We start from the raw sequence: 24767 nt of genomic DNA on the forward strand, positions 1-24767 counted from the left end.
TTGATAAACCTAGCAACCTTTGCTGTTGTCTGATCATTTTGATCTGATAAAAGAAAGAACAATGTGGCTGCAGATGGTGGGCGGCCAGGGATGGTAAGTAAGAGTGGGGTGATGATCTCATTCCTCAGATCTTTATAAAGGGGACAGGACAGGAGAACATGAGCCACTGTTTCCAGATTGCCATCTCCACATGGGCAGAGTCGTTTCTCAGTTGGAATCTTTTGGTATCTGCCCTCCAGTATGGCAGAGGGCATCACATGTAATCTGGCCAGTGTGAAGGCACGTCTGTATTTTGGGATAGTTAATCTATACAAATATGGTGCCAGGGAATCAAACTGGGGGGGGCGGGAGGCATACCAAGGACTTTCTTAATTAAGGGTTCAAAAAAATAGGGGTCATCTTATACATGTGGCCGCCTTATAGGCAGAAAAATACAGTACTGTCGTATCTTGGAAGCTGAACGTTCCAGAGGTCTGTTTGACTTCCATAGCATTTTACTTCAAATATGCTGCTTCCAATTGGCTGCAGGAGCTTCCTGCAGCCAATCGGAAGCTGCGGAAGCCCTGCCAGACGGTCAGCTTCCAAAATAACATTCGCAAACCGGAACACTCACTTCTGGATTTGCGGCGTTCGGGAGCCAGAACTTTTGACTGCTAAGGCGTTCGTCAGCCAAGGTACAACTACTTGTTTGCATTTGCATTTTAATTCATTAGTGCAAAGATTTCTGCTTGTGCAACAGAATTCCCCACTTGCACCATGCACCCTCCCCAAATCTGCTCTAGAGGGTTGAGGGAACACCCTAGAAAGTGTAGGGGGCACGTGGGTGGGGGAGACCATTCCAATGTGAAAGCAGAAATCCTTGCACTAGCAGATTATTCCCTTACTGCTACTTTGAATGTAACCATTGCTGCTAGCTTTTTCAGGAAGCTTACTATCTTGTGTTTTAGCCTGGTGGCAAAAGACACACAGCAGTGAGACCAGATAGACTTTCCTGGAATTAATATGCCAGAGGTCTAGTGCTATGATGGAGGAGGCTGTGTCCCTCATGGCTCCCTGCTAGGTTTGTCATTTGAAGCAGTGATGCGCACAGCTGGACCTGATGTTCACAGGGAGGAGGAAAATACGGGAGAACCTGATTCTTGATAATACCTTTCAAAGCCCATAACAGTTTAGAATCTAGGTAAGAATCGGAGCCTTTCAATGAGATTGCAACTAGACGAGGTAATGAAAATTAGACCACAAGAATTATATACTTTGTTCAGCAAAGCCTGCTGCAATAGCCTGAGGGGGGTGTTTGAAACTGACCACCATTTCTTGACATACTTCTATGGCAAATGCTGACAACACGAGAGAGCAGTACAGTTCAGTGCATATGCAGTGGGCTTTTTAGCATCATAAATATATGGATAAAAAGATTTTCTACCAAGGTCCTTAGTAATGCTAAAGTAGATGTGGACAACCTTTGGTCACATTTCATGTAGGTGTTGGGAGCCCAAAAGAAGAGGAGGGCAGGAGGGGGGAGGAAACCTGACAATGGAAGGAGATGGAAGAAAAGGACTAGGTTCAGAGTGGCCTGTCCCTCCCCTGGCAATCTGAAGAACAGGGAGGAAGAGGTAAGTGTGTGTGCGTGCGTGCAGAGAGAAAGAGATGTCCTGACCACTGCTGGTAGTCAGCCCCTTGCACATTACAGAAAAAGTGTACCCCACCCCAGCCAGTGTGGTGGTGTGGGTAAGAGCGGTAGTCTCCTAATCTGGTGAACCGGGTTCGCTTCCCCACTTCTCCACATGCAGCTGCTGGGTGACATTGGGCCAGTCACACTTCTGTGAAGTCTCTCAGCCTCACTCACCTCACAGAGTGTTTGTTGTGGGGGAGGAAGGGAAAGGAGAATGTTAGCCGCTTTGAGACTCCTTCAGGTAGTGATAAAGTGGGATATCAAATCCAAACTCTTCTTATGCTAGAGATCAAGAGTGAATATGCAATGCATATGTTCAGTATGGATGGCTATTCAGAAACGTGTCATAAGTTACAGCCAGAGGCCATCAAAGTGGTATACAAGATAAAAACAGGAGAAAATACTAAACCCAATTTCTAAAAGTAATAACATAATTTCTTGAAAGCAATAAAACCTATAGGTACATGGTATTACATGTGCATGTGAAGTTCACATTTTGCATATTTTCATGAAACTGATGGATGCCAAAAATATTCATAAAGTTAAAACCTAAAATTAGCTATCTGTTATCTGCTTGTAGTAATTCTGTATGATGCTCCTTGTGCGTGTTCTTGTTTGCAGGAAATGCAGCATTGGAAAGATAGGTTGCTTGTAAAAGACAACATCAGTCTGGCTGAGAGAGACTGCATACAAACCATATATTTAAAAAATATTTCCCCACCCCACCCCAAGAATTCTGGGAGCTGTAGTTTGTTAATTGTGCTGGGAATTATAGCTTTGTGAATTCCCAGGATTCTTGGAATTTTAAATGTAATTTTAAATACACAGCCTGAAGAAAACAAACACGTTCATATGAAAAACCAATAGAAAGAGAAGGGAGGCAGAAAAAATTATAACATGGCATAAAACAAACCATTGGCCTGTGAACAAAGCCGAAGGGATGTGTTTTATACATTTTTGTGCTTTTTAAATACACCCCCCCACAATTTACATCATAGATATACATAATCTTGTAAACTAGATGCCAAGGGGGAAAAACAAATTTATTTCAACTTTGTACTGTCTGTTGTGGTCATACTGCCAAATCCAATTCCAAACATCTGTTTGAATTTGACAACCCAGCTCTCTCTTCCCAAATATTTTGATAGGTGTAGACCAGTATATGAGCTTCCTCAATAAACTCTTCTGATTTTCAGTAATTTCAGTAAAAAAAAGATACTGTAAACTTATTTTTAGCTTTCATATGGTAGGCAGGCATCGTCTATGGATAAATATTTCTGCTTCTCTTTCATACAGTGGGAATGCTTCTGCTAAGGTTGTATCTGCTGTGACAGATGCACGAATAATGGAAAAACAAAGCATGCTTTCATCTTGAGAACTATTGTTCTTACTTGCATTGAAATGTGTGCAGATTTAAGTGATGAAGGCTGGAATGTTAAACATGTTTCATAGAGAGTAAGCCCCACTAAACTTTGAGAGCTTGATCTCTGAGTAAACATGCTTAAGATTGCTTTGGAAAAAGTTCCAGTTAATTGACTAAGATGTTTCGAGTCAGGTGACACATTATTCTCGAGAGGCTGTGGCAGTGTATTTAGAGCACTCTGGCCTGGATCAAAAACCAATGAAAGTTATTCCAGTCTGGTGTATTTTAGGTTCTCCCCCGCCAATAGCGTTCCCCCATTCACCAAAGACACTGGTTTTAAACATACATGGAAAAGGTAGGGAATTTCTACTTTTCTACCACTCTTTAAACATCCTGTTCATAAATGCAACAGGACAGGATAAATAAGACATTTTAGTAGATAAAGACGGCAATACTGTAATGCAGGGGTCAGCAAACTTTTTCAGCAGGGGGCCGGTCCACTGTCCCTCAGACCTTGTGGGGGGCCAGACTATACTTTGAAAAAAATATATGAACGAATTCCTATGCCCCACAAATAACCCAGAGATGCATTTTAAATAAAAGGGCACATTCTACTCATGTAAAAACACGCTGATTCCCGGACCATCCACGGGCCAGATTTAGAAGGCGATTGCGCTGGATCTGGCCCCTGGGCCTTAGTTTGCCTACCCATGCTGTAATGTTTCATGTGAAAAAGAATACAGTTCTTCCTTTGTTATGATACCCAGAAAAGATGCTTCCACTTTGTAACAGTAGACTGTCTTCTTGAGAATTTAAGGATCATGGAAAATAAACCCTTAAACTTAATATCATTATGTCCTCAGTCACACCACATTCATCTCTTTCTGCTATAATCGGTAATTTCTCTGTCACGACAAATCTGGTATGACACATGCAAATTTACTCAGAAGCAAGTACCACTGAGCTCAATGGGAGCTTCTCACTAGTTAGCGTGCATAGAATTGCAGCCTTAGCCTTCAAGGTGCTACAAGACTGTTTGTTCTTTTTATCTGTCTGTAGCCTCTGGAATTTTTAGATAAAGGAATTTTCATCTACTCAACTCTGGTGAAAGATGGAATATTGCCCATCTACTTAGTGTAAACATTCAGGCCTCTTTAGGCAAGTTTGCTTTTCCTATAATTTAGGACATGTAGAAACCTCTTGAGATCAGCAGTGTTGGTTTCCCCTGACAAGGTGGTAACTCCTAAAAATGCAGAGTTTAACTCAACAAATAGGCTTTAAAGCTTTTGTGGACTAGAGCTCACTACATCAGATGCTCTTTCATGGCATATGCCACAAGATAATGATGCTTTTGCTGCAACTGACAGACATGTCTATTCCATTGGAAGTCGTCATTTAACTAGCACAGATAAGTGCTTTTTGAATTGGCTGTGAATAGGAAGGGATACTAATCAATATGCTAACTATTTTGCTTTAATTTCGTGTGTTAATAGGAACAGATATACTTGGGGCAAATACAAGGAGATAGGTTTTAAGTTACAGTCAGGTTTGATTTTGGGCAGAATTTTCACCTAGCTCATTTTTTTTACCCAATAGATGTTGTTCCATAGGTTGCCTCACTTCCTTGTGTGGCAAGTTATTGTTTGCCAGCAAGTCAGTACATTTCCTTTAGCCATTCCTAGATGATTAAATCTCATTTCTATTATAATGGAGTGTATGGTGTGTTAGGGGAGGGGTAGTATCTCTGGTGGGGGACATGTCATGCTCCTTCTGGGGTTGTTTGTCCACCTTTGGTCCCCACCCTGCACTCAGCTCTCACCTGGGTTAGGTGAGTTAGGGACTTTCCCTGCATGCGAAGACAAGCTCCAGAGCAGACAAGACCAATAGCGGGTCCAACTGTCAGGAAAGCGGTTTCTGCACCTGTTGTAGAGGGCAGGAGTGAAGGGCAGATGGGCTTCGTCAACCTGGGAAGGTAGCCCATCTAGGAGAAGCAAAACTGCTAAAGCTTCGCTGCCTTGCGGGATATCTTAGGAAGAAGAAAAGGTTAAGGAGTAAATGCTTCACAGATCCAGAATGGAGTCCCTAAAATGGTTTGAGTGGCACCTTGTACACCTTCTTCTGGCAACTCCTGCAGCCAAACTGGTGCCAAATGTATTGCTCTGCTTTCCTTTGGCCCACATTAGTGAGGCTGAGAGGGTGGTTTTGTCGTCTGGGCAGCCCACGACCTTCATACACACTTCCTAGGCTTGTGCCCCTGGGAGGTCACTTTGGTGCTGCTAATACAGTGGTTTGACTTCACCCCTGGAGGCACACTCCATTGTCCCCTGAGACAGACGGATGCCAACAAAAAATAATTATAATGATCTAACATGTATGCCAGCAACATAATTCCACAGTATGTATTATTTCTCATTTCCTACCTGTGCTTATAAAGAAAGCAGTAAAGAAAGTGATTGTTCCTATTTGACCATTAAGTCTTTCCCAGGTTACCATTTCTGGTGCAAGAAATGTCTAGCGAGTACTGTTTTGTGTTTTTCTGTTTCCTCACATCCCCTTCAGGGGATAGAAAGGTTCAGCCTTACTCATGAGGCAACTCTTGAAGGGATGGAACCAAAGCTCTCTCCCACCCCCCACCACCATGTGATGTGTTTGGAACAAGATAATCCAATGATATAATCAGACTTCTTCCAACTATTTGAATAGTAGTTAAAAATTAGCAGCAGACAATAAACGCTGCAAAGTTAAGAGATTTAAGTTTAGACCTGATCTGTTTTATTTAGAACACATACCATTCTCAAGCATGGTTGGCCCTTTTATAGGAAAGTCTGAGACCATTGTTTCTCCATACATTTTTTTTTTTTGTTGTTGTTGTTGTTGTTGTTAATGTTCCGCTTTTTCCCCTGACAGGCAGATTACAGATAAAAATAAGAACAGCTAAAAACATAGAACACAGTAGGGGAGGGTGGAGTAAGCAGGTGCCAGAAAGAATGGAAATATTGGAGTGGGGTGGTGGAAACTCCAAAAATTTGAGATTGCAGAATGTGCAAAAAAGTATGCATTTCCTACAAAAGTGACACAAAACACTCGATTCCTGAGTATGCTAAAGCTATCCAATGAAGCCGGCACAATATTTTGCACCACTCCTGTTCCCAGGAACATTGTGAAGGAGTGGTACATGTGGCTGAGCCCTGGGCTTTCTACTCCCTCTGCCCCTTTGAAAACGAATGGAAAAAAAATCTTAATTTGTTCATAAGCCACTATATTAGTTTCCCAGAGGCATCTAAATTAGAACATCCAAACTTCAAGCAAATATGTGCTTGAGTATTTTTAAGTACCTAGGCATGCTCCGGCCTCTTCCATAGAATTGATTCCAGGGCAGTTTATAAGGTTGTTTTTTTAAAAAAATATTGTGTGACAGTAAGGAAAAGACAAGATTTAGGAACAGATCTTAGCAAAATCTTAGCGCCTCATTGCAACAGAAGAGTGAATGGAATAGAGATGTACAGCAGGGAAGTGGGATGGAATGTTGGGTGGAGTTAAAATGAGATACAGGCAGAGAAATTAGAAACTTGAATGGAGGGTTGATGTGGGAACCAGAGAAAGGCTGAAGGGAAAAACAACAAGTGTGACACATAGTTAAAGTCCATTAAGAAGGATTGAGATAATCAGTCTGGTTAGGGCAGGAAGCTAAGAACCCTGTAGGGAAGGAGTTTGTGGGTGGCACTCTGGTCTAAACCACTGAGCCTCTTGGGCTTGCCGATCAGAAGGTCGGTAGTTTGAATCCCCGTGGCGGGGTGAGCTCCCATTGCTCTGTCCCAGCTCCTGCCAACCTAGCAGTTTGAAAGCACGCCAGTGCAAGTAGATAAACAGGTACCACTGCGGCAGGAAGGTAAATGGCCTTTCTGTGTGTTCTGGTTTCCGTCATGGTGTTCCATTGCACCAGAAGTGGTTTAGTCATGCTGGCCACAGCACCCGAAAAGCTGTCTGTGGACAAACACCGACTCCTTCGGCCTGAAAGTGAGATGAGCACTGCAACCCCATAGTGGCCTTTCTATATGTCAATAGGTGGCAGCAGCAAGTACCGTATTTTTCAGCCCATAGGGCGCACCTAGTTTTTTCTTGGGGGGGGGGAAATAAAGGGAAAAAAATATTTCCCCCCCCCCAGCCCGAGCTTCCCCTGACCCCAGCCCCCAGAACAGGCAGCTCTCCACAAGCCGTGGGAGAGCTGTGTGGCTTGCAGAGAGCTGTGCGAAGCCCGAAGCCTGGGGGGCGCTGAGCTCAGCGCCCCCCAGGCTTCTGGGTGCAGGCAGCTCTCCGCAAGCCGTGGGAGGGCTGCGCGAAGTCGCGCAGCTCTCCCACGGCTTGCGGAGAGCTTCCTGAAGCCTGGAGAGTGAGAGGGGTCGGTGCACACCGACCCCTCTCGCTCTCCAGGCTTCAGCGAAAGCCTGCATTCGCCCCATAGGACGCACACACATTTCCCCTTCATTTTTGGAGGGGGAAAAGTGCATCCTATAGGGCGAAAAATACGGTATGTTGAGGGAAGTTTGGGCTCAGTTGAGTAGCTGAGGGCCTTACAGATGAGTATCCAGGGTCAGCCTCTAGCAGAAAACCCACTGAACCTCATATTGATCCTAAACATCACTGGGCTTTTAAACTTAAAAAAAAAAAATATGGGAAGGTTCTCAACTCAGTGGTAGAGCACATGCTCTGTATGCAGCAGCCCTCAAGTTCAATTCACACCATCTCTAGGTAGAGCTGAGAGAAACTCATGTCTGAAAGGCTGAAGACAATACTGAGTTAGGTGGGTGAGTAGTCTGACTCTGTATAAGGCACCTTCCTATGTTCCTACAATTGATCCTAAGAGCAGTGTCTGGGACATGCCACTTGTGGAACGTAATTAATGCAGTATGGAAAGAAGAAAAGCATTTCAAAATTGAATGTACCTACATACACACTTTTAAAACCATTGCAAAACCAAACTATATTTAAAATGGCACATATCTATTCACCTATGCATTAATCACTAAGATAAATTCCAGTACTAAACCTCATTTCCAACCCTTCCTTATCCCTAATTCAATGACCAGGTGGATGGAACAGTGCACCACTGAAACATACACTGCTGGGGAAAACTGACCTCTAAGAGAACTAGAGTTCTGGACGGTGGTATATAAGCTGTTAAATATTTTCACAAAGGAATTCTCCAGAGCTGTCACACAGCAAATAATCAACACAATTATTAAAGATACTATTCCATAGGTGTACATTTAACAGGGTGAAGCATGCATTCACTGCAAAATATTCCTAAATATTTGGAGGAAAGTGTATTCTATTCATCACAGTGATACCTGGTCCCTAAAAATACTGCTATATAATATCCAGAGCAATCAGTTCTGCTAGAATAACAAATACATTAGTACAGTGCCTATTTTAATGAGTGATTTCCTGAAAAATAAAATAACAGGAAATTGGAAAGAATGGTTTTGTAGCGCTGACTTTTTCTTTTGCAGATTGTTAAATGGAAAACAGCATAAGAATATAGATATTCTGCAGCAGAGAAGAAAGACATATTTTAGTTGTCTACTTCCTAACTTCATTGGGAAAAATAATTTATGAATTTTCCTATCTGCTGTGTTAGAATTAATTTTCTTTGAAGAAAGTATAGTTCTGAAACTGTAGCTTCTCTGAATTAACAAATATGTTAACAGTAATCTTATTTTCACTTAGTAACAGAATAACAAATGCAGAGAAAGAATACAGGAAAAGGAATTTTAAGAATAAACCCCAACAAAAATAGGGTTGGAAGGTTTTTTTTGCAAATCTTTTTAGTTTCTGGGTAATATTTTCTTCATGGTTGCACATTTTTATGTATTTGCCTAAGCTGTGTTTGCCTTCCAATGGACTGTGTATCTGAAATACATGGCTATCCCTCATCATTTGCAATGTAACTTGCATGTTCTAGGTTACATATTCTGTTATTATTTTTTATTGTTTACAAGTGTTAGTCTTACATGGCTGCTGTGAGCTTAGCCATAGTTTGCTTAGTGTTGCATCTGAACCCAGGGCTCATGGTTTATTTTGTTCCAGACAAGCCATGAGCTGTAGCCAAGGTTTGTTCATGACTTGTTGCTCATGCTTTACCTGGGGAAGATAAACCATGATCTTGCGATTGGACATAACACTAAGCCAAACCATGGCTTTGCTTACAGCAGTGTAGCAGCAGGACAGAAAGAGGAGCAAAGTAGTTGTGAGCTTCCTTCTGGAAGTCCATGTTTGTTCATTTGTGCTAAGCCATAGTTTGACTTCATGTCATAAGCAAATGAGGCTGGCATGTGCCATCTGCTGTCTTTGCACCAGGCAGGCAAGTTGCCATGTGGTCTGCACAAATTTCACATATCTATGTCTCCCATGATCAATTGACTCACACGGTACTAGGAGCCCTTCCTCCACTCTCTACAATATACAAGTGGATATCCGTGTGTGTGTCCCATGGAATAGGTCTCTTTTAATGGATCATTTCCTCCAGCCCTTCCCTGAGGCCCACATTTTTTGTGATAACCAAGGAGCAATCAACCTGTGAGTGAGATAGGGCTATCATGTCCCTGAAGGCTTTGTTCAGCAACCTCTCAAAGCTTCTGCAGCGGATAGTCATCATGCCTCTTTGCTTTCTACCTGCATAGCTGTCACTGTTATTTGCTCAGTTTATTTACTTAGGACTGGTAAGATTTCTTCCAGCCAATACTTTGATTGGATGAAGTGAAATAAGAGGTGGGGGCAGTATATCATGCAGTGGTTACTTATTAAGTGCCCCTTATTTTAAGTAAGGGCTCTTAATTTTTTTAATAGGATTCTGGTACAAACTAGAAAAAGATAGGTTTATTTGAGCCAAACTTGAAGCAGGACTTTTTTACCCCGTTCCCCCCCCCCCAAATTGTGTTTTTTAAAGGTTTTCTTGGGTGAAAAAGTACATACATTGTCTCCATTTTCAGATCATAAAGTTCTTTCTGCAGATAAGTTATATATTAAATGTGAGATTTTACTACTGTATACAGTATAAAGTTGGGGGAGAGAAGAGGAGGGGGGAGAGAAGGGGGGCCTTCTATAAATGGTTAAGCCCTTATATGTTTGGTGTGATTCCTATGTGTACAGCTTTACGTTAGCAGAGATGGAGTGTGCGGCATATTTATTTCAGGGGAAATGAACAGCACATCACTTGCAATGATTCCAGACCTGCTCAGCTTGTGATGTGCCCAAGCCAATGCCTCAAATTTTGCTATCCGAGGCATGCAGCCGAAATAGGTTTTTGAGACCCTAATATACAGGGCCTGTGTTTCATCCTGGATGTGCAAGTCTGTTCTATGCAGATACCACATTCTTCTAGGAAATCTCCATATACTTCATCAGGTGTGAAGAACACACCTTGTGTTCAGTTGTGTGCACTGGTAAATAAGTGGACACATGTGCTTGTTACATGTGACATGGCACGTTCAATGTGCTTTTGGTTTTCTTTATGGATGCCATCTCTCTGTGTGTGAAGCGACTTTGAGAAAGGCACACAACCAGCCTTTTATAAACGGTACTGTTTCTCCCTCATTCTAGAACATTACAGCACAATGAATGCTGTCTCAGAATTCCATCCAAACACAGGTACATGCTACGTTTAACATTTTGAACAGGTAGTCCTAGTTAATTGCTCTGTGCCTAGAGGGACTGGTTTGACTGTACAAACAAACCAAACAGTGGCTTGGAGTAGCAATGTTTTTAGGCGCACTAAAGAAGCAGCATGCAATCCATGAGGCTATGCAGGGCCCATTGTAATGACACCAAGACTGATGAAGTGAAACTTTCAGATTGTGTGGTAGAGCTGATTGGGGGCCTCAGTTGTTTTGGGCAGCCCTGCTTATGTAACCAGATGCAAGCATGTTCAAAGTTCCTACACCTTGAAAAGTTCCTGTAGAAAAATTGTGTGCGTATGAAGGAGGGCAAATGCATCCACAGACAAGTAGCTCCTTCCATTCCTCTGCCCCCCTCCATTGCTGGACCGCTGTATTACTTAAAAGAATTACACTGCTTTTTCTTAATTATCACCTATTTCTCTAAGCAATTTTCAGTAGGCTTACTTCTGTCTGTCAGGGATAGATAAAACTGGAGTACAGAAGAGAATTTAAAATTTCAGCAGACTCAACAGAACTTCCAAGAAAATATGTGTAGGATGGGAGTGTTCATGTGAGATATGCCTTTATTTTTCTTTTAGACATTTACAAGTGGGATAAAGCTTTTGAAAATACAAATTAAAGATAAAGCAAAACAAAACAGATGTGAAAGGTAAGTTAACATAACATAACAGGCTGCACCACTGGTCAATATTTACATTGCGATGTGTCTTCCAATTCTGAGCTACAACTGCTTCTGCAGTCAAGAGTAAATGACTCAACAATTCTTTATGATTACGATCTAAATTTCTACCCACAAACATATTGAACATCATGAATGCTGGAGATGGATGTATCCATTGACCAGTAATCGCACAAATCTCTTGGCATACCGACTCCCAAAACACTCGTACCTGGGGACAATCTATCACATATGGAAGTATGTACCAACCATACCACAACCTCTCCAACACATAGGATAAGCATTAGGGTTTATCTAATGGGACGCGGGTGGTGCTGTGGTTTAAACCACTGTGCCGCTTGAACATGCCGCTTGGAAGGTTGGTGGTTCGAGGTCCCGTGGCGGGGTAAGCTCCTGTTGTTCGTCTCAGCTCCTGCCAACCTAGCAGTTCGAAAGCACGTAGAGCAAGTAGATAAATAGGTACCGCTCCAGCGGGAAGGTAAACGGTGTTTCTGTGCGCTGCTCTGGCTTCACCAGAAGCGGCTTAGTCATGCTGGCCACATGACCCAGAAAAACTGTCTGTGGAAGTGGACAAATGCTGGCCCCCTCTGCCTGTTAAGCAAGATGAGCGGCGCAACCCCAGAGTCATTCGCGACTGGACTTAACTGTCAGGGGTCCCTTTACCTTTACCTTCCTTGGTGTCGAGTACAAATTATGCAGTATTTTCACCTACAGCTCCCTAGCAGCAGATGTTGTTTTATATGGTGGCTTTAACCACAAAGTATTCCAGTCATTTATTCTATTTGTCTAACTAGCTCTTTCCCCCACAGTATATGTAGCAAATCATTTTACTCCTTATCATATTCAAAGAGCCACCTATAAATGTTAGAAACCAGCCCTCTTACCACTCCTGAGTAACTCATGATCTCCTTTTCAAATGCTCTAAGTTGATGTGCAGCAGCCTCTAAGAGCGCTGGGGATAAAAGAAAATATTAAAGTTGAGCCTGCAGTATCCAAGTGCACGTTATAGGTCAGGGGCAGGCAACCTAAGGCCCATGGGCCGGATGCGGCCCAATCACCTTCTAAATCCGGCCCGCGGATGGTCCGGGAATCAGTGTGTTTTTACATGAGTAGAATGTGTGCTTTTATTTAAAATGCATCTCTGGATTATTTGTGGGGCACAAGAATTCATTCATATATATATTTTTCCCCCAAATATAGTCCCCCCCCACAAGTCTGAGAGACAGTGGACTGGCCCAGGGCTGAAAAAGGCTGCTGACCCCTGTTATATGTTCTAACTGGTTTCTCAAATCTCCCATAGTCATTATTCTTTCCAGTAGCACCTTAAAGACCAACTAAGTTAGTTCTTGGTATGAGCTTTCGTGTGCATGCACACTTCTTCAGAAGAAGTGTGCATGCACACGAAAGCTCATACCAAGAACTAACTTAGTTGGTCTTTAAGGTGCTATTGGAAGGAATTTTTTTATTTGTACTATGGCAGACCAACACGGCTACCTATCTGTAACTGGAGTCATTATTCTGTTTGACAATCAGCCTATCCATGATACCCAGGTTCTGCCTTTCACATCGGGTTACATAATCAAAAATCAAACTTTTTGATTATTTACCGCGTGTGTGTGTGTGTGTAATTAAATTTGTATACTGCTCTTCTTCTGCAGATCCCAGGGGTATTTCACGAGATAAAAATACAAGATAAAAAAACAACAAGTTCGTTAAGTTTCTTGGCGATTTGGACCCCTAAATACTGAAAAATGGTGCACACTTACCTGTAAGGTAGGCATGCCCAGAATTGAGATAGAGATAAAGTGCACCCAGCAGCGGCTTCTGCTACTGCAGCTGCGAGACAAGAAGTCCTTCCCCGAGGGAGTTTCCCTTCGGGGCTGACTTTCGAAGCCATATAGGGCAAGAGAAGGTCCCAAGCTCAACCTGTGGCTTAGCAGCGCGAAACCTTTAGGGGCGCCATTGCAGACGCCGAGAGAAATGTTGAGGAGCAGTTCTCAAAAGTGCGGAGTTGTTTTCTGGTGGTGAAAGAAGTTTGGCAACGGAGCCAGGAAAGAGGACAAAGCAGACGTGGCCGACTGTCTTCCGAAACTCAGCCGGGCCTCCTCTTGTGTCTCTCGCTCCCAACCTTCAGGGACTCCTAACCGACTTTCCTGACTGAAACGGCAGCCTTCCTCCCCCGCGTCACTCGCTCCCTCAGCCCTACCTCACTTCACCACGTTAATAACGTACTATTACCCTAACGCAAGTATAAATTATTACAATAAATGTCAGGGGCAATTCACGGTGTTGGGTCATTATTATAATCAAGGCTAGCGTGGTAAACATAAAGGTGCTTTCCTTGAAGGAAGCCGCCACGGCGTTTGAGCGGGGAGAGAGAAACGCGCACAAAGAAGGAGGGCAAAGCCCATATTCGAAAACCTCAATTCTAGCTCCCCCCCCCCGCACCCCGCCTCCTCCTCCTCCAGACGCGGCTGCTAATCTGCTTCCGTGACGTCGCCCCTCATGGCAGCCAATGAGCTTGTGCTAAGGGGGACCTGGTACCGGCGGGAGGGGCGGGAGCTCCTCCTCCTCCTCCTCTTCTTCTAGATGAGAAGCAGCAGCAGCAGCCCCGGCCGAGCAGCGGATTGCTGGCAGAGGCGTCTGGAGGGGTCGGACGTAGCAGGCCGAGGAGAGGCGACGGGGCTGGGTCCGCGGAAGAGCCATGGGGAACACCGTGGCTCGGGAGGATTTCGAGTGGGTTTATACGGACCAGCCGCACGCGGACCGGCGCAAGGAGATCCTAAGTAAGTGCGCACTTTCGCCGCCTGCCGCTCCCCTTTTGGTCTCGTCTTCCTTTCTCTCCCCCGTTTCGCTGCGATGCCTTTTTTTGGGCGAAGGCGCTCGAGTCCTCCTTCTGCCCGCTCCTTGGCTCCCGAGGAGGCCGGGCGTGGCGGGCAGACGCCTCCCGGTCTTGCTCCCGGCCTCCGCCCTTGGCGCCCCGCACCGACGCCTCTTGTCTTCGGAGGAGGAAGCCCCGGCATTGGCTTTCTCGGCGGAATTCCCCACCCGGCCGACGGCGCTCCCTCCTTTGGGTCTTGGGTGATGGGGAGAGGAGTTCCCAGGGTTGGAGGGGAGCGAGCTGCCAACATCTGGAGAGACGCAGTGCGTCACATCCGAAGGCCTGGGGCCGGCCACCCGTTACAAGCACGTTGCTGCTTTCCTTTCCCTTGTCCCCCCGGCACGCCGCTTTTTCTCTTTTCAGTTTCGAAATCTGCCTGCGCATAATATGCGGGGAGGTGGTTCAAAGCGACCTTGGTTAACTGAGGACTTCGCCATGCCCAGCTGCTGCTTGGTGGCAGCCAAACAGGCTTTTTGAAATGGTTTTCGCAGGGTGCAGTGCTTTTGCCAACATGAAGTCTGATGGGATCTTTAGATAAAAAGAGGTACAGTGGTACTTCGGGTTACATACGCTTCAGGTTACAGACTCCGCTAACCCAGAAATAGTACCTCGGGTTAAGAACTTTGCTTCAGGATGGGAACAGAAATCATGTAGCAGCGGCAGCAGGAGGCCCCATTAGCTAAAGTGGTGCTTCAGGTTAAGAACGGTTTCAGGTTAAGAACGGACCTCCGGAATGAATTAAGTACTTAACCCGAGGTACCACTGTATATAGATTGGAATAAATGCTGATGATGGTGGTTTTCAAATTTCCTACTGGCGGAGGACACTCCCCGGCTCCCCATCTTTGATTCTTACTTTTGGAGCTTTCATCTGTTTCCTGTTTCCAGGGAACATTCTAAGGTGGACTTTGATGTGTAGGACTGGGTAGGCCTACTAGACCTAGATATTGCCATGGCAAATGTGGTAGTAACTTGGAATGTCCAAACATTCTGTGGGTTGTGAGAGAAGATAAAAGAAAGGGAGAAGTTGTTCTTCATACCCTGCTGTTAGTGCTGCCCTCAGTGATGTGCTCAAAGTGTACCCTGGACAAAATGACTAAAATATACCCCCACGCTGAAGGGCGTGGAAAGGACAACGTCTGCTTTTACTATATAATAGAATGTGGGTTTAATTCCTCAGTCAGCTAGCTTTTCAGTAGGCTGTCTCTCTATGAAGGAATGGATGGCTGTAGTCTAGTTTGCAGGCAAAATTTAAAATGATCTGCCAACAGGTTGCAAGAGGGGTCAGTTTACTTTTGCCACTGGCATTCTGTAGCTGGATTTAGCCAGGTGAGTGAAGTTGCTCAACCATCTCAGTTTCTTGATGGAGGAAAAGTGTGGGAGACCCTGTCGCTGTATTTGGAAGCTCAGGTTTTAGGTTGATCGTAGAGGTTTCTTTCACATGCCAAGGTGTTTGATACTGTTACGGAAGGGGGGGGCATGTCTTCTTCACTACAATATATTTGCTCAATTTCTCTAGGACTCCATCACCCCTCCCCTGTCCTCCATAATCTCTCAAGTAATCCTGTCAAAATCACTCTGCCAAACCTTTCCTCTGGGCAATGCCAGGTGACAGACTATGTGTACATGGACCATTGTCTTCTCAGGATGTGCTTATCTGCGCATATCTCCAGCTCTGCATATTCCCCCTCCCTCCTCCATCCGGCTCTCTGCATATTCACCCCCTCCCTCCTCCATATGTTAATCTGTGTAACCCAACCTCTTCTTAATGTATTCATGATGTAACTGGGATGTATTTTGCACTGTATTCTGGGATATGGAGGGAAATTTCAAAAGTTCATGTCACCCCTTTCTCTGGGTTCAATCTCGCCTTGAACCTGTTGCGCAATAAACTTGGACCTTCTGCAGTTTGCTCCTGTGTCCGGCTGAGCTCATTTTCTTCCGCAGGGACCCACGGACTTAGTCCGATGAGCTGGGTGGCAGAGTAACCCCGCACCCAGATTTTAGCCGTAACAGTACTCTTGGTTAGCAAACGAGAAGCTAGGAGAGTGGGGTGGCCCTGAGCATTATTAGTTAAACAGCATGCTTCTAGCCCTTTTAGTTCCTGAGAAGCATCAATAGGAGACAACGATCAAATTATACACTAAAAATGCCATTCACAAGTACACATGTCTCTTTCTATTTCCTTTGTCTCAAAAAAAAAAATAATCAGACTCCTGGTGTACAAACCTATTATGCAACTGTGTATGCAAATATAAACCAGCTTATTTTAGTAGCAGGGCAGTCCAATTTTTCATACCAAGTGGGAGTACTTTGACATGGAACCAGTGGGCCGCACACTGCCTTGTCCTGTGCAGGGGTGCCCGCACACCGCCTTCCCAAGGCTGGCTAAGGGAGGCACTGGGCTTTGGGAAGGAGTCACAAGGCTCTGGCAGGGTCCTAGAGCACTCCCACCTTTTCCCAAAAGGTTAAAAAGTGCTAACTAGGCTTTGGGAAGGAGGTGGGACAGGAGGGCTCAAGGACCCTGCAAGAGCCCTTATGTCTCCTTCCCAAAGCCCTGCACCTTGTTTACCTTGTTTTCGGAAAGTGGGGGGGGGGAGAGTAAAATGTTGATGAGGGCTGCCATAAAAGCCACATCATTTCAGACCACCCAGTTCTACTATGTGAATTTGTCATCTACAGAATCAATATTTTTTTCTTGTTCAGAATGGAGAGTTTCTGGGTTGCTTGTATCACTGAAGACTTTTTGTTAGACACAGAGGGTAGCTTCAGCTACATTTTACCCACAGTGGACCTATCAAAATTAATGAGCACAACTAAGCTAGGTCCATCAACTTCAATGGGTCTACTATTCAGGAAACTTAGTTTGAGTGCCACCTAGAGTGTGGAATTTAAGTTGGTGCTGAGGAGATTGCTCTTGTTAGTGTAAACCTCTTTTTTGCTTGCATGATGAAACAATGATGAAACAATCTCCCTACTCCTCCCCCTGTGTGTGTTGTTCTGTGGGCTCTCATGAATCCCTCTCCCCAAACAGTTTGGAGGGACGAGAGAAAAGCCTTCCTATGCTAGTGGGAGTTGTTGACCTGACTCCTGCCACAGCAACTGATGTCTTCAATATACTCATAAAGACCACTCCCAATAACTTCATGTAGATACTAAATAGTATTGAGGACAAAATACTGTCCTGTGACACAACTGCTTGTGGTGGACACACATATAATCTCCTAATGCCATTCTCTGAATCCGGCTCTGTAATGAGTGGAACCAATGTGGAATTGTGCCCCAGCTCATGAAGATGATCCCAGAGTACAACATGGTCGATTGTATCAAAAGCCACTGAGAGATCAACAGGGTTGCAATCCCCTTGTCTATCTCCCAAATATGGACCTCTGTCAGGGCAACTAAGGCTGATTCCATCCCCTAACTTCGCCTGAACCATTATGGCATTGATGCTGTTGTTGTGCCTGTACTTCATTCATGTGGTTTTTACAGTAGACTGCAGAGTTGTACTAAAGCACCCTGTATATATTCAAACTTTTAACATGTATAGAATCCAATTATAAGACTCAGTTGTGGTATGATCTTCAAAGAGTATTTGTCTATTGACAGCAGTTATTGAAACTTTCTCTTTTCCTCCCAACAGGTAAACACCCAGAAATAAAAACTTTGATGAAACCAGACTACAACTTGATCTGGATAGCTACACTGATGGTCCTTGCACAGCTAGTTGCCCTTTACCTAGTTAAAGATTTGGAGTGGAAATGGGTTATATTTTGGTCATATGTGTTTGGCAGTTGTCTTGATCATTCCATGACTCTGGCTATTCATGAGATAGCCCACAACAGTGCCTTTGGCAATTGTAAACCTCTGTGGAATCGATGGTTTGGAATGTTTGCCAATCTCGCACTTGGCATCCCATACTCTGTATCCTTCAAGAGATATCACATGGATCACCATCGTTATCTTGGCGGTGAAGGAGTTGATGTGGACATTCCTCTTCCCATTGAAGGATGGTTTTTCTGTACCCGTCTTCGAAAATTCTTTTGGATTATTCTCCAGCCCCTATTCTATGCTATTCGGCCTCTTTTTATTAATCCCAAACCAATCTCTCGACTTGAAATAATGAATTTGTCAATTCAGTTTCTCTTTGATATTATCGTATACTATGTCTTTGGAGTAAAATCACTTGTCTACCTGATAACAGCAGCTGTGCTTGGGCTAGGCTTGCACCCTATTTCAGGACACTTTATAGCCGAACATTACATGTTTTTAAAGGGATATGAAACATATTCCTACTATGGTCCGCTTAATAAACTTACATTCAACGTTGGCTACCATAATGAACACCATGACTTCCCTAATGTTCCTGGGAAAAACCTTCCACTGGTGAGTACATTATAGTGTCCATTTACAACTAGTTACTTTCCTGGAGTTAAGCAACTCCATTTTAAACGAATGGATTGCTGGTATTCCACCACAGTGTGGTGATTTGCTGATGTAGGTTGGCAAATATATTAAGGCTGTAAATGTTGATTAAAGTGGTTTATCTTGATCCAAAGCATATTTTCAGACCAGTATTTAGAACCACAGCAATAGGCTAAACACAATACCTTATGTCAACTAGAATATCATATTACTTCAGACCAATGATATATATTCAGCTACTAATACATTTATGGAGGTTGTTCAGCTGCAGAAATGTGGTCCTTGCTTCTAATGCTTAAAGCTCAGACACAGCTGGATAGACTATTAATGTTGACTCCTTTGTACAGCCTCAAAGCTGACCTTGAAACATAACCTGTTACTTCTACAAAACGGCCTTAGTGTTTGTTTAACCTCCTCCTCTTCAAAGGAAAGATACTTTTTGTACCTGCTACAGTGGTGCCTCGCAAGAGGAAATTATTCCATTCCTTGAGTCTCTTCGTCTTGCGGTTTTTTTGTCTTGCGAAGCACGGCTATTAACGGCTTAGCGGCTTTAAGAAAAAGGAAACAAACTCGCAAGAATTTGCAAGACGTTTCATCTTGCAAAGCAAGCCCATAGGGAAATTCGTCTTGCGGAACGACTCAAAAAACGGAAAACTCTTTCGTCTTGCGAGGCATTCGTCTTGCAAGGTACCACTGTACCTGACTAGGAAGTTATGCAGTGAATGAATGTTGGCTATTGCATGTATGACCAGTGCACTAAAGCTGCATTCTGTCTGTGCAGTTTTTTAAAAAGTTTTTTTAAAACCCCTCCTATTTTGGGTATATTAGTCGTTTTCAGTAGTTGTTTGTCTTTGTTGTGCTTTAGGGAATAAAAGCACTGTCAAGTGATTGGCTCAAGAGTGGAAAACTGCTAGCCCCCTGCATTTGTGAGGTTGCAGTTTCCATTCTTCCTCTGCAGGCATGACCAGCGACTAGGGATGATGGGAACTGTAGTAACATCTGGAAGGCCACTGGAAGTTGTAGTAACATCTGGAAGGCTCCCAATCCCTGCTTTAGATCTTTTAAAGTTTAAGAGGAATGTTTATTTTAAATTCATAATATTGTTTTTCTCTAATTTATGTTAATATATCATTTATGTTCCTAAGTGGTGTACATAAAAACAAGCCATAGAAAATGGGACAATGAAAGAATACAAGGTATCATAAAATCTAATACTACAGTAAATGTGTAAAGGAACAAGGAAGTCTTAGTTGTGGGCTGGCAGTTCAGCAGGAAAGACTACCTGTCTAATCTCAGTTGGGATGGAGTTCCACAGCTTTGCACCAATCATGCTGAATTCACTGCTTCCAGTAGTTACTAGTTGTACAACTGAGCTACAAGGGACCTCCAACAGGGACTTCTCCAAAGATTGCAGAGGTCAAGCAAGGATATAAGGGATCAGGCAGTGTAGTTCTGTGGGTAGACTCATGTGCTTGGTATGTTAAAATGAGGTGGGGTTACTGCTTCCAAAACTGGCTATTTAATGTCTAGCTGACAAAACTTTTTTCTAAATAACACTGGGTTTTTTAAATTGCAGCTGAAGAAAATGGCCCCTGAATACTATGAACATCTGCCACAGTATAACTCCTGGGTAAAGGTGCTTTATGATTTTGTGATGGATGACACTATCAGCCCTTATTCACGCATGAAAAGGCATTTAAAAGGTGAAGTGAAATTGGAGTGAAAAAAAATTCCTCTGCCGCCTCCAAGGACATAGACTCATGGAAGCTGGTACAAAGGTTTCGTTTGATCAGGATGTATTTGCTTTGTATCTTAACCTAGTCTGGACTGTGAATATATATGGATTACAATCTAGAACAAGATCTCTGAATTAAAATATTGCTGGAAATAGAACATTCCAAGCTATTTGCTTTATTTTGTATAATTAAAGTTTAAAATATAACTTGCTGTATGCACAATGCTAGTATTAATGTTACATAATGTGTTTCAGTTGCTACTCACTCGAACACTGGATTGTTCTTCAGGCCATTAATGTACCAGTGGTGTATCTTGGTTATTTTGAACTTGCTGCCACAACTTTGGCTCTTCAATGTTTTGCTGACAAAACATTAATTTCCAAATTAAATTGCAGAATTGTTTTAGTTAGTGTAGATGCTGGAAAAAATGGCTGGCTACAACTCCTCCTATATTGAGTTATGTCTTGGCCAATCCAAGTGCTAACCTAACTGATGGATTTACAATTGCTGCTATAAAGTATATATCCATTAAATCATGCTAGTGTTCATATAACTTCAAAATAGACAGGGATATGAATACCAACTTTTGACTGCCTATGCTCTACATTTCATTAAGCTAAATTATCATTTCCTGCAGCAGGCCCATTTCCTTGAGTATAGCTCTGCATTCCTTCTTTTCTGCATCTGTACAAAAGTGCTATGCCCTGCCTTCAAACCGATGCTTCTTTGCAAACAGACTAGATCTCCTGAAGTTTAGAAACAGAATAGTAGAGCCTATGTGTGTCGTGGTAACCATCTTGCGCTCTCTTAGCTGGGGCAAGAGCTAGAGTGTCGGTTGTTGACAGCAGGTAGCAAGTTTATAAAAGGTATAAAACATTGACTATGAGAATGCAAGTACCTCCTATAAAGGAGTATATGAAAGCTGTTGTTGTTTTTTTTTTAAAAAAAAAACCAAACTCTTGGGCACTTGAATAAAGATGATATTAGTGAAGTTTAACAAATGTGTGGAATGTTCTTGAGGAAAGCAAATTCTATCTGCTTCCTTATCTCTGGGAGGCAGAGGATTTTCTCGTGATTATGCAATGTTTTTAAAGCTGTGTCAGTTATATAGGCAGCACATTTATGCAACTTAATTAATGCGTTACACCTACAGATCCTTGCATGCAGCAATAAACTTGATGCACTGCAGTGAGGATCTTTTCATTGTCAAGGTAATTCATTACTGGTGGATTAAAGTACAGATTTTGCGGGGGCTTGTCTTGAGTCTTGCTTCAGCTATTTCATCCAAAATTACCTAGCCTCCCTTTGTTTTAGTCATACTTGTAAAACCTGCAAGGTAAGGAACGTGCAATTTTTTAAACCAAACATGCAAGCTTCTTCAAAATTATCCCCACAAACAGCTATTTTCCCTTTAGTTGTCACTATTTCTCTTTAGTTTGGCACATTTCCCAGAAAAAGGAAGCAAGCCAGTAAACCTGTGGCTCATTTGCGCTTCAGACTGCAAACAAGCTCCTCGCTGCTCCCCCACTCCCCAGATTCCTACACATAGAAAACTAGAATGGCAGAGAGAGATCCAGGCCAGAATGTTACTCTTGCTTTTGTTGGAATAATATGAATCCTCATCTGGAGTCTAAAGAGGTGCAGTCTAAACTAGGTTACTACCTCTTCTGCTGTTAATGTGAGAACTACACTGCTTCCTAGGAGTCAATTGTGGAGCAGTTGTTTCAGTCATAATGTACAATGGAAATCTAAAGCAGTTAACAGATGTCAACCCACTGATCAAATGGGACTCTTGTTTTCCCAACTATCAACTTCATCAAGCACCTAGTCTTGTAGCCTACCAGAGAAACATAATGCTGTACCTTCCAGATTGTACTACAAGCCGCAGTTGCAACTGGCCGTTCCTCATCTGCAGCAGCAGTTGAAAGTCGTCTGGATTGAAGAGGAAGTTGGAGCTCGTGATGTATTTCAAGCAGAAACTGAATTTCAACTATGCCTCGATACAATCTGCACATGTGACTTGTTTTACAGAAACGCATGCTGGCTCTTAGTAACCACAACATCCTGGAATCCTGAGAGGAATTCCTGGCAATGCAGGTAAACTTTGCTGTTATCGTCACAAGTAACTAAAAGCAAGTCAGTCCTAAACTGAAATCGGCATCTGGTCTAGAATTTTATAGATTCCACAGACCAACTGCTTAATTATCTGTTCTAGGACCTTTCCAGGTATCAAAAGTCAACCTGACCAGTCAGTTGCTGTTATATAAATTTAATTAGTTAATAATAATAACAACAATATTACCCACCCACAGGGCGGTTTACTATATAAAGTTGTTGGACTTGAAACAATTTGCTTGGGTCCTCCCCATGAATCTCATCCCACCAAGTTTCAGCAATGCCTGTTACATCATATTTGCCACCCTGCATTGAGAATACAGGTTAATCTTGTTCAGAGTAATCCCATGCTCTATGCGTTAGTATAATAATAATAATAATTTTTATTCATACCCCGCCCTCCCCACCCAAGGGCAGCTAACAAGCAATAATAAAAACAAGTTGAATGAATACAACTTAAAAACAACATTAAAATATTGAAACATTAAAATATTGAAACATTAAAATGCAGCCTCATCACAGGAGGAGAAAGGAAAAAGAAAGAGGGGAAGGGAATCAGACTGGCTCCAAGCCAAAGGCCAGGCGGAACAACTCTGTCTTACAGGCCCTGCAGAAAGAAATCAGATCCTGCAGGGCCCTGGTCTCATGAGGCAGAGCGTTCCTCCAGGCTGGAGCCAGTGTTGAAAAGGCCCTGGCTCTGGTTGAAGCTAATCTAACTTCCTTAGGGCTCGGGACCACTAGGGTGTTGCTATTTATGGACCTTGAGGCTCTCCGTGGGGCATACCGGGAGAGGCAGTCCCGTAGGTACGAGGGTCCTAGGCCATGAAGGACTTTAAAGGTCAAAACCAGCACCTTTAATCTGACCCTGTACTCTACCGGGAGCCAGTGCAGTTTGAAAAGCACTGGGTGAATATGCTCCCATGGCAGAAACCCCATGAGGAGCCTCGCTGCAGCATTCTGCACCTGCTGGAGTTTCTGGGACAGCTTCCAGGGCAGCCCTGCGTAGAGCGAATTACAGTAGTCAAGCCTGGAGGTGACCATCGCATGGATCACTGTGGCCAGGTCGGAGTAGGAAAGGTAAGGGACGAACTGCTTGATGCGGCGAAGGTGGAAAAATGTCGCCTTAGCTGTTGCTGTAACCTGTGCCTCCGTGGAAAGGGAGGCGTCAAGGATTACACCCAAACTCTTAATGGAAGGCAATGGCACTAATTGGGCCCCCACAAGAGAAGGGAGTTGGTCCCTCATCCCCATGCCATCCCGACCCAGCCATAGGACCTCCGTCTTTGAAGGATTTAGTTTCAATCGGCTCCCACGAAACCATCCAGCCACAGCTTCCAACCATCTGGTCAGTGTGTCCGGGGCCGAGTCGGTGTGGCCATCCATCAGCAGATAGAGCTGAGTGTCATCAGCATATTGGTGACAGCCCAGCCCAAAGCTCCGGATAATCTGGGCAAGGGGGCGCATAAAGATGTTAAAAAGCATTGGGGAGAGGATTGCGCTCTGCGCCACTCCACACACCAAGGAGTGGCGCGATGACATCACCCTCCCTAGTGCCACCCTAGCACTATAGCCATTTACGGGCTATGCCCTGTATCCCCACATCGGCGAGGCGGTCCAGAAGATCATGATTGACCATGTCAAAGGCTGCTGACAAATCTAAAAGGATCAGCAGTCCTGACCCGCCTCGATCCAGTTGTCTATGGAGATCATCTGTTAGGGCAACCAGGGCTGTCTCGGTCCTGAAACCAGGACGGAACCCAGACTGAAATGGATCTAAAGCCGATGTTTCCTCCAGAAACCTACCAAGCTGTTCAGCAACCGCTCTCCCAATCACCTTACCCAGATATGGAAGATTTGAAACTGGGTGGTAATTGGATAGGTCTAAAGGATCTAGTGAATTTTTCTTTAAGAGCGGGCACACCACTGCTTCCTTCAGTTCCCCTGCGAATGTCCCCGTGCCAAGGGGTATAGAGAAAATTGAAATCATGAGGCAGTCCCTCCAGCTGCTTCCATACTGTTTTTTCTCCTGCGAATGGAGAGATGTTAAATAGGGAGTCCTGGCAGGTGTTATTATGCCCATGAGCCAGATGTTTCCCTAATACTTGTTTTTAGTATCCTGGGAAAAGACATGGTTGATGAGCTAGCTATGAGTATACACTGCAGAATTTTGATGCAGGTCACACTTGTGATCTATTTCTGCCTCTTTTTTGCTGAATGCATT

At 43.7% G+C, this 24767-nt stretch overlaps 1 protein-coding gene and 1 long non-coding RNA gene across 3 annotated transcripts; one reads left to right on the top strand and one right to left on the bottom strand.

The window, feature by feature from the left end:
- Nucleotides 1–11256: 11256 nt before the first annotated feature.
- Nucleotides 11257–13848, bottom strand: LOC309529686. 2 transcript variants are annotated; one of them, XR_014218305.1, is made up of 3 exons: nt 13653–13848; nt 12275–12342; nt 11257–11810 (listed from the first exon to the last, which is right to left on the bottom strand). It is a non-coding gene; the product is annotated as an uncharacterized lncRNA (long non-coding RNA). The 2 variants fall into 2 exon arrangements; XR_014218306.1 differs by having other exon boundaries at nt 13157–13848.
- A 122-nt stretch (nt 13849–13970) lies between these two features.
- Nucleotides 13971–21364, top strand: LOC309529546 (sphingolipid delta(4)-desaturase DES1-like). Its single transcript, XM_082217869.1, has 3 exons — nt 13971–14176; nt 17914–18656; nt 20272–21364. Exons 1-3 carry the CDS (start codon nt 14095–14097, stop codon nt 20416–20418), a joined length of 972 nt encoding a protein of 323 aa, XP_082073995.1. The 5' UTR covers nt 13971–14094; the 3' UTR covers nt 20419–21364.
- Nucleotides 21365–24767: the final 3403 nt, after the last annotated feature.

The sequence above is a fragment of the Podarcis vaucheri genome, assembly GCF_965113315.1.
Source record: "Podarcis vaucheri genome assembly, chromosome: 3".
NCBI classification, from domain to species: domain Eukaryota; kingdom Metazoa; phylum Chordata; class Lepidosauria; order Squamata; family Lacertidae; genus Podarcis; species Podarcis vaucheri.